This window comes from Oryctolagus cuniculus, chromosome 1 (genome assembly GCF_051225735.1).
Source record: "Oryctolagus cuniculus isolate XC-2025 breed Fujian yellow rabbit chromosome 1, ASM5122573v1, whole genome shotgun sequence".
NCBI classification, from domain to species: domain Eukaryota; kingdom Metazoa; phylum Chordata; class Mammalia; order Lagomorpha; family Leporidae; genus Oryctolagus; species Oryctolagus cuniculus.
Genome location: NC_142867.1, coordinates 214511063 through 214527517, shown reverse-complemented (window position 1 = coordinate 214527517; position 16455 = coordinate 214511063). Strand labels below are relative to the sequence as shown.

Sequence of the window (16455 nt, the reverse complement as noted above, 5' to 3'; positions counted from 1 at the left end):
TTTTTTTTTTTCCAGAGTTATTTTGATCTCTAGGATACCTTCTGACTCATGGAAGCAGTTCCTTCAATGACTTCAAAGGAAATCGTTTTATTTTATTGTATTTTTTCATCTCAACCGGCCTTAGCTAATGCATCCTGGATATAGATCATGTTGAGTATTCCTTTCGTAGGTGTTAAAAATATGGGCTTAACTCCATTCTTAGATGAAATAATTTTGAACGGAAAAGATTCATGCTTAAATAGAGAAATTCTTTTTTTAAATCCTGTTATTAAAAACATGGATGCTGATCTAGGTCCATTACTTAGATCTGTATTTAACCAGACAATTTGTCTCAACTGATTATACCTTAAGAATTATTGAGTTGGAAATGCATGTTAGAATACAAGCCATACAAAGAGCAAAAGGGTGATATTGTCTTATATCTTACAACTTTTTTTTAAATGGCTCAAGGTGATAGAAATATAATCATATTGAGTCTTTGTTGCACTTTGTTTCTGAACAAATTCTTCCTTAGTTTTCCAAACGTTAAAGGAAAATCTGGCCATATAATAATGGCAGACCTAAATAAATACCTGGTTTCTCTTTCCTGACTCTTGGTAGCTAAAGCGAAGAAACTCAATCCTGGTGTGCTGCCACTGTTTACATCTCTGGCTCCTTGGAAGCAGAGCAATGCATGAGGCAGTTTACCCACTGTGGCTTCATCTCTGAAGTAATCAAAATGCAAACTCCTTCAGAAAACAGTCACATCCTCCTCAACACCAGCTACTCTCCTCAGTCCTCCAAGAACGAGCTGCCTGCCTCCGTGATACCATGAGTCTCTAAAGTGGCTTGGGTTGGGAACATTTCTGTGGCCCTTGAGATAATAATGTTTCTCTAGCTTGTAAATATGGATGGTGACTAATAAGGATGAGCAAGAAATATTTACCAAGTAAATCAGACAAGAGCCATACGAAGTTCACTTGTTTGAATTTCAGTCTTAGATGTAGATAGAGCAACGATTGAGAATATTTTTGGCAAACTGACATAGAAAATATATTAGAAGCTTAATCATCAGCCAATAAAAAAGCTGGATTTCAGTTCTTAATTCTTGAAAAAAATGCTGGGGCCAGCATTGTGGCACAGCAGGTTAGCTGCTGCCTGTGTTGCCAGCATCCCATGTGGGTGCCAGTTCAAGTCCTGGCTGCTCCACTTCTAATCCAGCTCTCTGCTAATGCACCTGGGAAAGAAGCAGAGGACAACCCAAGTATTTGGGCCCTTACCACCCACACAAGAGACCCGGATGAAGTTCCTGGCTTTGGCCTGGCCTAGTTCTTGCTGTTACAATTATTTTGGGGAGTGAGCCAGCAGGTGGAAGATCTCCCTCTCTCTCTGTGTCTCTCCTGCTTTCTCAGTAATTCTGCCTTTCAATTAACTAAAACTAAATCTTTTTAAAAATGCTGAACTGCTTAATAGACAGAAATGATTCTTAGTTTACCTTTTTATTTTTTCTTATTTTTTAAAAGATTATTTATTTGAAAGGCAGAGTTACAGAGAGGCAGAGGCAGAGAGAGAGAGAGAGAGAGAGAGAGATTTTCCATCCTCTGGTTCACTTCCCAGATGGCCATAATGGCTGGAGCTGTGCTGATCTGAACGCAGGAGCCAGGAGCTTCTTCCAGATCTCCCACTTGGGTGCAGGGGCCCAAGGACTTGGGCCATCTTCTACTGCTTTCCCAGGCCATAGCAGAGAGCTTGACCGGAAGTAGAGCAGCCAGAACTTGAACCAGTGTCCATATGGGATGCCAACACTGCAGGCTGTGGCTTTACTCGCTACGCCAGAGTGCTGGCCCCAGTTTACCTTTTTAAAACATTCTTATTTCACAATAGTTTTGATTTATAAAAGAGTAGCAAAATAGTATAGGTTTCCATGTACTGTTCCCTAAATGCTGATGTTTTGTATAACCACAGTACCTTGATCAAAACCTCCAGTTTACTTTTAAATAACATTGTGATCTAAGTTCAGGAAGATTTCTGCCCTCTGACAGCAGTAAAATAAGCTGAAGTCTATTAAGAATAAGAATTCTGCTTTTCTAACCAGAAATTTTAACTGGAAAAAGAAATGAGAGCCATAACATCATAGTGTCCTGGTTGCCTAAGTGGCTTGGGTTGCAAACATTTCTGTGGTCTACCCTATGAAATTTCAGATGCATCAGGCAATAAGCTTGCAACTGTAAGTTCCCATATTGCCAAGGTCATAGATACGAGTCACTCAAAGACTATGCCTCAGAGATTATATCACAGATACATCTCAGTGTTATCCTGTGAGTCAAATCAGAGTTCATTCTGATTTTCAAAGCACTTGTATCGGATACTATCCCAGACTCTTCAGTCCTTCTTTTTACTGTCTGGTTAGGAGTCAGGATCAAGCTGTGTTGGTATGAAAACATCAGTCTTTTTTGCCCGTTTTCTTTTTCTTTCACTGTCATGTCATCACACCATGAGCTGTTCTTCAACACTCAGAGCCTTAGAGAACTTCTCTGAAGCTTTCCCTGGCCCCTCATTGCCGCCTTCTTCCTGTCTGTATATCCTGCACAAACTTGTATCATTGTAAACATATGATACTGTGGTCATTGTTACTACTTGTTTACATATCTATCTTCCTTACTAAGTGTGAAAAAAATTAAGAAATGACCAAGCCTTATTTTTCCTTTGTATTCTTAGGAATTATCTCATGACATGGAACACAGCAGGAACTCAATAAATGAACAAATTTGGAGCCATCCTAACATGTATGTCCTACTAACTGTAGGAAAGCTAATTTTATCCTTAAGTTGTTAGTAGTCATGTGGAACACAGGCAGTCCAAGTAGGAATCCTGAAGTCTATGTTTTTCAAAGTGCGGCTTGATGATGAATCACCTCCATTAAGGATTTTTTGTGCTGTTAAAAGTCACTGCCACAGACTTATTGAGTCTGAATCGCTAGGAAATGCATCCTGAAGCTGCATGATTTAATAAGATCTGCAAATGCTTCTAATGTGCATTGATATTTGAGAATCACTGGCAGGTAAATTTCTTTTTCTTTTTTTTTAATTTTTTTTTGACAGGCAGAGTGGACAGTGAGAGAGAGAGAGACAAAGAGAAAGGTCTTCCTTTGCCGTTGGTTCACCCTCCAATGGCCGCCGCGGCCAGCACACTGTGTCTGGCGCACCACGCTAATCCGAAAGCAGGAGCCAGGTGGTTCTCCTGGTCTCCCATGGGGTGCAGGGCCCAAGCACTTGGGCCATCCTCCACTGCCTTCCCGGGCCACAGCAGAGAGCTGGCCTGGAAGAGGGGCGACCGGGACTAGAACCCGGTGTGCCAGCACCGCTAGGCGGAGGATTAGCCTGTTGAGCCGCGGCGCTGGTCAGGTAAATTTCTACTAGTCTGTCAACCTAGATATTTTCATATCTTTCCATAGAGATCTTGAGGTGGGTATAATCAATGATATAACTATAATTAAACAAGATAATATTAGTATCAGGGAGAAGGTGTAACAGCTGTTAAGACTAAGCTTCAAATTGGGTTCTAAGATACATGACAGGAGTGGCAAAAAAAAAATAAAGTAAAAGAAAATAAAGTACAGTACTCACTATAGGAAGGGAGAAGTGGCCATTTATCAGGAAAAGCTATTTATGGTCCATAGGCACAAAATCTAAGCAGTTTCTCACTTGGGATCCACCTGGGGGCAGTGACTCACAGAATGAATGATCTCTATTTTCAACAAGATTCCTGGCAGACGTCAATTCCTATACTGAATAAAATATGCTGGAAGCTCAGGATATGTGCTAGAACTGCCTGTACTTCCATGTTGTCATACTATTTTGTTTTGTTTTGGACACATTAACTCCAATAGTGTCTTTCCAATTTGCCAATAAAGGCAAATCTTCATATAGCTCCTTAGATAAGCTTCTTGTGTCCCTTGTCGTAGTGGGGCCAAGCTAAAGTTGAAATCTCTCACAAGTGTCAGGAATGCAGGTACAGAGCATTGCTGATTGAGGGTAGATTTATGTTCTCTGGACACCAGAAGAGCAGTTGGTAATGTTGACGACATTCTGCTCATGAAATGTGAGAAGCATAATCAGCAGAATTCCCTGGAGATGCATCCAGCTTTACAACAATGTAAACAGCAGACAACAATACCAACTGCAGCCAAAGAGCTACTGTGTAGACACTGTGCACAGGCACAGCCCAGTTTAAGAACTCAATCCTTGAAATAATATTGCCCCATTTCACAAATGAAGACGGTCGGCTTACTGAGGCCAAGTAAACTACCCCACCACACACAACTAGTAAGTGTCAGGGTCAGGTTAACACCCAGGTCTATATATGGTGCTAAAACATGTGTACTTTCCAGGATACTGACCACACGACAAAAATATAAAAAATAAAAAGAATGATAAAGGGATCAAAACATCTGAGCTCCTTTGCTAACTTGGGTAAAGTAATGATCTTTCTGGTCTTAGATTTCCCTATCTGCAACACGAGGGATTGAACCGCATGACTTCTCAGTCTCATAACAGATTTAGGATCTATGTCTACTCTTCTGACAGGAGCAGATGTAATAAAGACAAACTCTGTTTTAAATAGAAATTTGAAAAATTTGCCATGGGCCTGTATCGCTTCTACCTCGCAGATGAAGAGGACAAATGGAAGAAAAAGCTGCACTTAGCTTCATGAGGGCTTAAGTCACTGCTTCTGCCTCACAGAAGTCACATCAGCCCTGGACCTAACACTGATATCTGTTGTTTGACTGCTTCCTCTGTGTCGTTCATTCCTGAAAGGGCTAGAAGTATTTCATCTAAGTTATCCTTCCACAAATTATGAGACTGATAGTATTATCAATCTTTGTACGGATGGGATAGCAAGCACAAAGAGACTAAGTAACCCACCAGGGATTTGAACTCAGGAAGTTTTCTCTAAGTCCAGAGTCCATGCAGTTTTCTCAAGAGATTAGAGCCCAGGTTATTAATTATTGTGTTATGTTCCCTACAAAATCCATGGCTTGCACAGTTTATCATTCATGGAACTAAATATACTAATTAAAACCTCGAAGTCATGTATTTGATATCTGAAGGAAATAACTGAGAGTAAAATTGTTCCGACTCCATATTGCCATTGAATTCTAATAACTTTCTAAGACATCTTTGCATGAATCAAGAGAATTACATTCTGGGAGCTGGCATTGTGCTGCAGGGGGTTAAGCCACTGCTTGCAATGCTGGCAGCCCATATTGGAATGCTGGTTCAAGTCCCAGCTGCTCCGCTTGTGATCTAGCTCCCTGCTAATGTACCTGGAAAGGCAGCAGAGGATGGCTCAAGTGTTTGAGCCCCTGCCACCCACCTGGGAAACCAGGATAGTGATTCTAGGCTTCAGGCTTTGGCCTGGCCCAGACCTGGCCATCGTGACCATTTGGGGAGTCCTCTTTTTTTTTTTTTTTAAAAGATTTATTTTATTTGAAAGACAGAGTTAGAGAGAGAGGTAGAGACAAAGACAGAGATTTTCCATCCTCTGGTTCACTCCCCAGATGGCCGCAACAGCTGGAGCTACACTGATCCAAAGCCAGGAGCCGGGAGCTTCTTCCTGGTCCCCCAAGTGGGTGCAGGGGCCCAAGGACTTGGGCCATCTTCTACTGCTTTCCCAGGCCATAGCAGAGAGCTGGATTGGAAGAGGAGCAGCTGGGACTAGAACCGATGCCCATATGGTATGCCAGCGCTTCAGGCCAGGGAGTTAACCCACTGCACCACAGCACCAGCTCCAGGGAGTCCTCCTCTTTTTCGTTCTCCTTCTTTTTCTCTCTTTATCTTTCTCTCCCTGTCACTCTGCCTTTCAAGTAATATATATATATAATTTATATATATATATAATTTATATTTTGAAGCTAAGCTCAGTGAAGGCATGGCTATCTCTGCCTCATATAGTGCCTGGAACATTGCTCAATGCATCTTTTTGGATGAATTAATGCATTAAAAAGAGGGAAATTTTCCTCTTCTGGGTATGTATGTGTGAACTTGTGCTTCTCGTCTTAAAAACCTGAAATTAAAAACTTACTCCAGTTAGACTACACATATTTCAGGTCTTAGTAAGTTTTCACTTCAAATAATATAATACCAACATTATACTAAATATTTTAAAGTGCATTTCCTTCAACACTGCAAATTAGTGACACCTGTCATTTGACTTGAAGCCTTCTCTGTGTGGTGCTATAACTATTATATAACATATTTTTACATTAGGGACTTAGTGACAAATTTTCAACTAAAGGACCATTTTTGGTACTCTTTCCTGAAAGCTGTACAGAACTCCTTAGATGAAACCACAACAGACCATCCCCTAAAGTCAAAATCAATGGGTCAAACTCTTCTTTTAGAACATGCACCCTATGAAGTCATGCAGATTTAATTTTCCCAGTGGTAGCCTCCAGGGATACCAAAAGGTTATGATTTTTTCCTTTGGTTTGGTTTTTAAATACACAATGTATTCATGACAGCAAATCAAACCTGTTAGTGGCATCAAACGAGTGAGATTGATGCCCGGAACAGGACCACTGCAAATTTATTAAAAGTGCAATCACTGAGGGCACAGCACACGTTGGGGTTTTAAATACCTCTCTCTGTGGCATTTGTCATATTAAGAGCTGCAGCATAAACAGAGGAAAAGGCAAATCAAACGTGGTGTAAACATTACATGATCTCTTCCGCTTTTGTGGATGCACCAAGGGAATCTGATCTGTAGGAAGCAAGGCAGCCAGAAGCCTAACATTTTGAAAACAGAGCTGATCGCTTACAGTCATATCTAATGACATCTGCCTCGGGGACACAACATATAGGAATTGCAGTTTGTTTTGATGTTTTGGAATCCTACTTGTCTTGTAGACGGCATACGCTGCAAAATAAAGTCCTTAGGAAAAAAGCTCTGAATAGATGTGGTCAGTCCTAAGGGTGCACGGTAAAGCTTCTCATGCTGAAAGGAATCTCCAGTCAGGTACCCTGACAAGCCATGGGGACTCACGCACTGAAGCCACCTCAATTTTCCATGTGGCTTGCCCTTCTGTCCCAATTCCCGAGTACCTTTCCCATGTGTTGACACAAACTGGTGCTTTTCAAAGCCCTGTGAAGATGCGGAGTTGTTTAAACATTGGGGAAGTGTATAATAACCCTCTACCCAGGAGGGTTCTGATCTTGTTCTTGCTCTGCTGTAGACCCCCTGCTCTCTGGACCCTCCTTCCTCTGCTAGACTCTCTCCGTACTTTGTACTGAAGCCAAGATGCCTCTTCCCATTGCTGGTGATTGAGAACTCTCTCTTCATTCCTGCTGCACTCCCCAATTTTTTTCTTCATGGTTTAAAACTCCAAGGGCAAGCAAGGTAATAAGAGGAAATGCAATCAGCAGGGAGCCTAATGTACTCTATTAATTTGTCTCTCCACTACTCTGCATTCAATCAGTTTCTATGCACAAAGCAGGATTCATCTGAATGTAAAATTTGCCAGATATAATAAGATCTAATTCAGTCTCAAATAAATAAATCTTTTTATCACACTTAAGTCAAAGACTGAAGGGGAGGAAAGAAAACAAGGATTAAAATAAAATTACTTGAAAGATTTATGTCTGTGGCATAGTGTTCACATCCATGTGTGTGCGTGTGTGTATGCCTCTGGTCAAGAAAAGATATCCAAAGTAGGAATCACATACTTTAGAGGTTGTCCAAAGCAACCACTATAGCAATCTCCCCTTGAAAACTCCAGTACTGCCATTCAAATCAGCACTTGGCCTTGACCTGTCCCTCTGTGGGTCTTCCTGTGCTTGGGAGGTACTCAGGAGGAAACTGTTTCAGTTATAGAAAGGAAACCATGAGGATTATTTCTTGGCTATACACCATATCTAGGGCACAAATGTGAAGCAAACAAGACTGCCTATTAGAAAAAAATTCCTCCTCTATGGCCCTGAAAAGTCTTAATCTCTGTTTGCAACCTAACACATTTAATTTCAGCAAACTGAATTTTCTGAAGGCAAAGGACTACACAGAATCAATCATCTTACTGATAATGTTATTTTCATTTCTATGAGCAACTAAAGAAAGTAAACAATCCTGCACAGAAGAAATAGTTCTAGTTAAAAATGTAGAAAACTTATGAATCAATATAGTTGATTTATCTTTTTTGTTTTATTGTTGAAGTCATATATTTATTCTCATATCTGGAAACAGCTAAGGAATGACCTTAACTAAGGAGGAAAAAGCCACAAATGAGGTGTGATTAACTGCTGTTGGCACCTGTAAGATAACTCAATTTCAGAGACACTACAAAAAAGAAACAAAAAATCATAAGAAACTAATGACCATGAGATGCCACCCAGATACGGTAAAACATGAAAAGATTAGCACCTTAGAATTTATAAAATGTGAAACGGAGACTTCTATGGTTATAGCAGACAAAAGAAATGCTCACACCTCGCCATGGAACCTATCCTAAAGCCCACTGTTATACAGGTACCTAGGACAGGTCTAACCTTCCCAAAGGAAGAGTCTCTACAGGTGTGAGATGGAGAGCATGTGTCTGCATTTCAGATGACTGTGGAGTTTGGGAAACAAAATAGACTTCCTTGCCAACATCAAATCATGTGTTTGTGTGTTTCTCACAGAGCAGGGCATCCCTTTTCTATAGGGATTTACCTTGCTTTCACTTTTGTGTTTGTACTATAAATCAGTAAACCCAATGAATTGTGGGAAATGTTCATTGAGAAATCAGAACCCAAAGTGAGTTTTCATGTTGGATCCTACAAACCACTATAAACTGACAAACTCCAGATTTTGGTCCATCAGTAAAAAAGGAGAGCCAAATGAACAGCTGATCCATCAGCAGCTGCCATTCTCTGATGGTCACCCTATTCCATCTAGGCGACTCCATGGACTTCCTCTCGCAGCACTCATGCTACTGCCCTGAGGAATTCCTTCCTTTCCTAGGGAAATGACATGTTCAAGTTGCACCCATCAGCATCTCCACCACCCACATTCCTTACCCAAAAATGACCTAATCAACAATTGTTTCTGGGAAAACTTTTACCTTCCCTGAGTTTGTCTTAGAGAAGAAAAGAGCAGCAGAAGTGCTAAATTTACATCAGACCAATGAACAGAAAGGTTCATGTTACTTTATCAAAATTGTATAATACTTGGAAGAAATATTTTCCCCAAAGCTTATACTCAGATGGTAGTTCTTTCCAATTAGAAAATTCTCTTTATAAAAGTTGAAAAAGTGGGGCTGCTGCTGTGATATAGAAGGTAAAGCTACCATCTGCAGTGCTGGCATCAGATATGGGTGCCGGTTTGGGTCCTGGCTGCTCCACTTCCCATCCAGCTATCTGCTGTGGCCTGGCAAAGCAGTGGAAGATGCCCCGAGTCCTTGGACCCCTACACCTGCTACACTTTTTAAAATGTTCCAAAAATATAGAGCTACATAAAATATAAATGCATATTATGAAGAAACTATGACCAGCCTTCAAAATCTTTTTGCACCAAAATAAATTTATCCTTTGCTTCCATTTTTTGGCAATCATTTTGAAGTACCCTTGTACATTTTATTCTTATATAACTGAGTCAGCCTTTCTAGGTGTTACTAGCAGGAAGACTTTCTTATTATCTCTATGGGATATGGCTGGAGCTATACTGTTTCATCCCAGGTTAAAATATTGGAATATTTGGTGATTGGATATTAAAGTCAAAATATATTTGGTACAATAAGATTGCATGATTTATCACTTCAATATCTCTCTTTAAAGGTTCTCAATTCATTTATACAGTTTTCTGCTGCACAAAAATTCAACACTTATGCTTTACCTTTGAAATAAGCTTTCTACATTTCATGAACCTGTACCTGTACAAGAGTAATACCAAGGACAAAACCATGCAATCATACAGATTGTTGAACTCCATACTCATGGTCCTGTTTGTGACTAAAACCTCAATGCTACCCACCCCTCCCCTCCCTGACACACACAATCCTGCTTTACTTGTGAGTCATCTCTCCCATCCCATAGCTATTTTAAAACCTTTCCATTCTCTTCTTCCTCACCCCCTCCCTTGGTCCCCTTACAAAAGCATTTTCAGAAGATAACATTACTTTCCACTTGTTAGAAGAAATAGAAACCATGAGAACAGAGCTTTCTCAAATTCCATCCACCAAACTTATGAATGGATTTATATTAAATGCCCACTTTCTTCCTTCTCCCTGGTGCAAGGAAGTCCTCTCTTCCTATGTAATGAGAGGTGCCATATAATTTATATTGAAAGCCTGGATAGTTATAAAAGTAGAAGAGGGACTCTATTAATAATTGTTGCAGGACAACAGGTGTAATCCAGAGCTGTCCTGGGAAAACCGGGACATGTGGTCACCCTCTGCACAAAGTTGATGCTTCCCTTCAATCTCTGAGTACAACCCTGTGCCTTCTTAAGCACCACATTCCCCTGACTACTTTCCCTCTCTCTTGTATGTTCTAATGTCCCTTATCATTAACACGTTTTAATACTTTCAATATTTTATAATAATTCAATCTTTTTGAAAGAGAAATCTTGCCAAACAATACTACCTACATGCCATGCATACCACCAGCTACTGTTCCCTTTTTTTAACTCCTCCCCTTTCTCTGCCACATTTGTTGAAAAATTTGCCTCTCTCTCTCTCCCTCCTTCCCTCCCTCCCTCCTTCTCTCCCCTCAGGTATAACTCTGTTCTTCATTTACAGAATTCTAGCATCTTCTCTCACTGCCATTCTGATACTACTCCTAACAATGCACACAGGACTATCTTGTTTTTTAGTAGAGTGGACATTATTCAGTCTTACTCAATTTCTTAGACTCTGCTACCTCTTTACTCTTGTATAAGTCAGCTACCCTCTCTGTTCCTCAGTTTCCTGAAATGGTACAATATAGAACCTTCTTCATAGATTGTCCATGGGGTTAAAAAACATAATCTGCCTCGCACATTTAGCTTTATATGTTAGCCACCCATTGCTCAACCTTTTAGGAAGACATCCATGCTGGACCATGCTTGAGTGGATGTTTCTATCAGTGATTCTATATGTGGTTTTTACAACTTTTTAAGACAAAATAGAAAGGTAGAATAGTTTCACACAGCCATTCCAGAGATCCAGCAGCCTGAGGATGACAATCTAATAGGGAACTTTATCTCTGTGTGGTAGGGCATTTCTTTCATATTTGTTATGACAGCTAATACTAGTTAATACACTGTATCCAATCCATGGCCTTCCATGTTTGGACTAATAGAGGTTGTCAATGGCATAGCCCTATTGTTCCCTGGCATGCTCATCTGTGATAAGTATAGCCCAGCATCAAATAGTATTATGGAGTTCTGATTCTGTATAGCCACTGCATAAATACTTTGTGCAGTGACTACATGGTGCATATTTATGTTCATGTATCCTAACTGATCATGGGCCAGCCTCACCTTCAGCCCTCACTACTCCCAAGTTACCAAGAATTTGCAGGTACTTTCAGGGGTTCTTGTAGTCATTTCTCTATTGCTTTTTCACCTTCTCTGCATTGTAGGTTGAGCTGACCTTTCCAAACTATAAGAAAATAAATGTCTGTTGTAATCTACTTAATTTACAGCAGTTTGTTTTGGCATCCCTAGCAGACTAATCATGTAATCAAGTTCTGTTGCACTTTGCCAAAAATACTGAAAATTCTACTATCTCAAGTGCTATTTCAAGTATTCATTTTGTTATATTCAATTAATGTATAGAATTTGCAATAAAATAGATTATCTGGGTAATGTCCTTGTGGCTTGATCTTAGGGAGTTTCACAAATAATTTATTCTAATACATTAATAAATATTAGGGATAATTCACTTTAAAAAAACTTAACAGGGCAAATTTGCATTATAACTTTTGACAATGCCTCACCTCATTTTTCAAGTAGAAATCAGTTTTTCAGAGCTTCCAAAGCCAAAACTGATTTGTTGCTAATATTATGTTCTAATACTAATAATAATGACAGTAGATACCATTTATTAAATGCTTATTATGTGTCAGCAACTGTGCTAAGCATGTCACATATTTTTGCTATTATTAACAGGGACTAGAATTGGACTAGAAATAAACATGTGTGCTAAAATGATCATCTTACCTACTAGTAGAGTAATTTTAAATGGTATTATGAACCCCAGCAAGTTTATAAAACCTCTAGAATGTATTAACTGTTAAAGCAATAGCAATGCCAATGCTGTGCCATAGCAGGTAAAGCTACTGCCTGCAGTGCCAGCATCCCATATGGGCACCAGTTTAAGTCCCAGCTGCTCCACTTCCGATCAAGGCCTCTGCTATGGCCTGGGAAAGAAATGGAAGATGCCCCACGTCCTTGGGCCCCTGCCACCTGCATGGGAGACCCAGAAAAAGCTCCCAGCTCCTGGCTTGAGAGCAGCTCAGCTCCTGCCATTGTGGCCAAAGGAGGAGTGAACCAGTGGATAGAAGACCTCTCTCTCTCCCTGTCTCTCTGCCTCTGCCTCTCTGTAAATCTGCCTTTCAAATAAAAATAAATCTTTAGAAAAAAGCAATAAGTATGACCATTAAAAAACATTTAAATATTTGGAAAAAAAGAAGATAGTATTCAGTATTACCGATAGGCATGATATATCAAATGGCAAGAAAGACACTGTGTATTGGATTCTAACTAATTGAAATTGGTCATAATGTTCTCTAGGTCAAAGTTAAAGTGATTTGTTTTAATATCTATGAAGAGAGTAATCTAATGATCAGTTTTATGTATTATAATTCAGAGGGCTTCTATTTACATTTAATGTCTTAAAGAAAGGCATTCTTCATGTAATTTAAACAAATAGGTAGCATTAATTCTTCATCATACCACAGACAATTCAGGGGAATACTGAGTCTGAGCAGGTCTTCAATGTGCACTAACAAATGTCCTAGTGTATTTGTATGTTTATTTACTTTTCACAGAATAATTCATATCAACTAGTTGTTTCATATTGGGCTTTAAGTAGCATGGATATTTTATAAGACACTAAATTATAATAACTATATTGAAAACATATTTCATATTCTGAAAACCACTATTTTCACCAACCTCATGCTCTTCTATAAGGAGTTAATTGGAATTTTATGCACAATTGATGCAATCGTAAAATAAAAATGTTTCCTGAAGTAGAAGCCAATGTGGAAAAGAAGACCTTGAAGGCTGTGAGAGGTAGATTCATAGTAAGAAATAAAAAGAATCTTAAAGAAGATAATAGAAAACTGTATATGTGAGAAGGAAAAGATGCAAGAAAGGATAAGTTTTAGCCTAAGAAAAGTCAGATGGGATCAAGAGAGAGATGGGGACGCTGAAGCTGCTTCTGGTTGAGCTATGATTTGTGTCAGTGTGCAATAGTAAAATGCTCTATCAATCAGGTGAGAGAAAAGTAGAAAAATGTGTGATGATTTTTATAACCAGCATTATTGTATGCAAAAGACTAGATATTGCTAAACACTTTCAACACCTAATTCATTAAATGCAACAAACCCCTCGTTACAGATGAAAACACTGAAAGCCAGCGATGTTAATTCTACAGCTTGTAACAAGAAGAGCTGGGACGGTTTTGCACTCAGCTCACTCACCTAACTGGTAGTTCCTATTTTTAAGCAAAACATGATGCAATTAGAGATTGAGAAAGATCCAACGAACAAGTGAATAGAACACCTAGAGCTGTTTGGATTCTGATTTCTCAGCAAAGACCTCTCACAGCAAGTTGTTGAATTAGTGGCTTTTTAAAACATAAAAACATTTTGACAATGTAATTCCAGAACTTTGACCTTGAATCATATTGGTTAGACATTTTGAGTCTATTATTTTGTACTCTTTATGACAGAATACAAAATGAAAATAGTTACTCTTTGCCCTTTTTATATCTTTTAAAAAGTTAGTCTATATGTCAAAAACATAAAAAATAGTGTCTCCATATTTATTAATGAGGGGGAATCATCCAAGTAGAAGCTCTAAAATGGTGTCTGATTATTTTAATATTATAGTAAATTTATTCTTTTGATCAAAATTACCAGTGATTGTGGGTAATAGATGGAATATGACCTTTTATACTGATGAAAATGTCTTTCTTTTCTCTTTGCTGCTCTCATGACTTTGCCCCTGTGGCCTAATATCCTGCATAGCTGAGGGATTAGGGTCCCCACAGCTCTAGCTGAAGTACAGTCTACACAGTGAAATGCGGTTCCCTCTGATCACACTGTCATGGGGACGATTGTGCCTTCTTACCCTCCACTTCCAGCTTCACCAGTTTGGAATACGCTGTCCCAAGGCTGTTTTTTGCCACACAGCGATACTGTCCTGCATCTTCTTTTTGTACATTGTGTATCCTTAAGCTCCCAGATTCAAGAACTGCAATGCGAGAATTTTCCTGCCAGAGATACGGACATAAATTTGAAAACATCCATGGCTCTCTCAAAGATACATTAACCATATTTTATCAAGTTGTCTGTTATCATCAAAAACTTCAGCTTTTACTATGGAATTTATGACATACAACACAATATTAAATGGGACAGTACAAAATTACCAAATTCAACTTTCACAGTGATTCCATGATGTATAGATTACTTTTTATTTTGTTTCATATGAGGACTTGTTTAAGATCGTAAAAGTCAGACCCAAGTCTGTTTGAATAAAAGCAGTGCCTTTTGACTAATTTAGTTTCTATAAAACCTGTGTGGTATTCTTAAAAGAATATATATTCTTTCAAATTTTTTGATTCTTTGGAGTTAAAATATTACATTTATCTTCTCTTTTTGCACCTTAACTTTGGTAACACACATAGAGCCACACTTTGTTTTTCATTGTAGGAAATGCATTGAGATGTATAACAAAAGGAAATAAGGAGAATTACATAGATTATAATTTAAAAATTGACTTTATCAGTCTTATTTGAAACAAAACAAATCTACTAAGTTTAGTATCTTATTTCAATTAATTTACCTATATATCAACAATGTATTTTCCCCATGGAATATGCTGGGTATAATAAGACAAAAAAATATACTCTGTAGTCTCATTTTGGGTGACACAAAGATAGAAAGAGACAATTATGGAGCAGGATTATAATTTATCAATAAATGTGGGGATAAGATACAAACCAGCACAAAATGAGCATATGAAGAATCGATTTTTAAATCAATTCTCTTCCCAACTGAGGCCAGAGTGTTTGCTACCAGTCTTCAGTCTTGTTCTACCTTCCTCCAGTGTTCTCATTTTTTTTTTTTTTTTTTTTTTTTTTTTTTTTTTTTTACAGGCAGAGTGGACAGTGAGAGAGAGAGACAGAGAGAAAGGTCTTCCTTTTGCCGTTGGTTCACCCTCCAATGGCCGCCGTGGCCGGCGCACCGCACTGATCCAATGGCAGGAGCCAGGTACTTATCCTGGTCTCCCATGGGGTGCAGGGCCCAAGCACTTGGGCCATCCTCCACTGCACTCCCGGGCCATAGCAGGGAGCTGGCCTGGAAGAGGGGCAACCGGGACAGAATCCGGTGCCCCGACCGGGACTAGAACCCAGTGTACCAGCGCTGCAAGGCGGAGGATTAGCCTAGTGAGCCGCAGCGCCGGCTGTCATTTCTTTTCTTACAAACCTCATTTCTCTCCCTCTTCCCAGAAACTGTCAGTTCTAAAACCTAGATTTTAGTCTTATTCAATTTACCTCCTATGTTTTAAAGATTCAGTGTTTAAAAATGAATTACTATTCAACTAAGTGACAAACAGAAAAGGACTCTACTCTGGCTTGGGATTTTTATTTTTCCCCTTTTGCATCCCTAACACTGCTGGGTCCGATCAGTTTTTTTCTAGCTGGTCCCAACTGGAATGCCCTACAGTTTGCATTTGGGGAATAGATATATTTAAGTTTGCCTAAAAGTATATGGAAAAACATTTTAATTAATACATTAATTAATTAAAAATAAAACTTTTTAAGTGACTCATTCTTCAACGGATAGTTTTATTTTAAAATGTTTACTGTGTGTGTGTTAACATCACAATGACTTACCCTGAGAGCATTGTCTCCCTTGATCCACGACACTGAGGGCTTGGGGTTGCCCATTGTAGTACATGGTAGAACTGCTTTTAATCCCTCTATGATTTTTACGTTTATGGGAGGACGAGTTATTTTAGGTTCTGAAGGAAAATGAAAATAAAAAAAATAAAAAGGCATATTAAACTTGGAGTTCCAGACTTTCTATTTAATTCTAAATATCCACTTTACAAATAATTGTGAGTATATTATGAAAGTCACAAAATGCAAATACTTCAGTAGATATCACATAGACATCAACTTTTCAAGCTTAAGGTTTCTCTTTTACTAAAATCTTACTTGCAAAACACAAATCTATGAAACGTATTAGGAATACAAATCTAGCACAGATAGCATAGAAAATCTCTCAC

General features: G+C 38.9%; 1 protein-coding gene across 3 annotated transcripts in view; it reads right to left on the bottom strand.

Moving 5' to 3' along the window:
* MUSK (muscle associated receptor tyrosine kinase) overlaps positions 1-16455 on the bottom strand; it is a 103012-nt gene that overhangs the window by 74045 nt on the left and 12512 nt on the right. For 2 of the 3 annotated variants that reach the window (XM_051843297.3, XM_051843304.3), the window contains exons 4-5: positions 16061-16188; positions 14290-14431 (exon numbers count right to left, since the gene is read on the bottom strand). In XM_051843297.3, coding sequence (XP_051699257.1) covers positions 14290-14431; positions 16061-16188 — 270 coding nt within the window. Of the gene's footprint in view, positions 1-6619; positions 6650-14289; positions 14432-16060; positions 16189-16455 lie in introns of all 3 variants that reach the window. The other variant, XM_089301533.1, reaches the window with a different exon arrangement.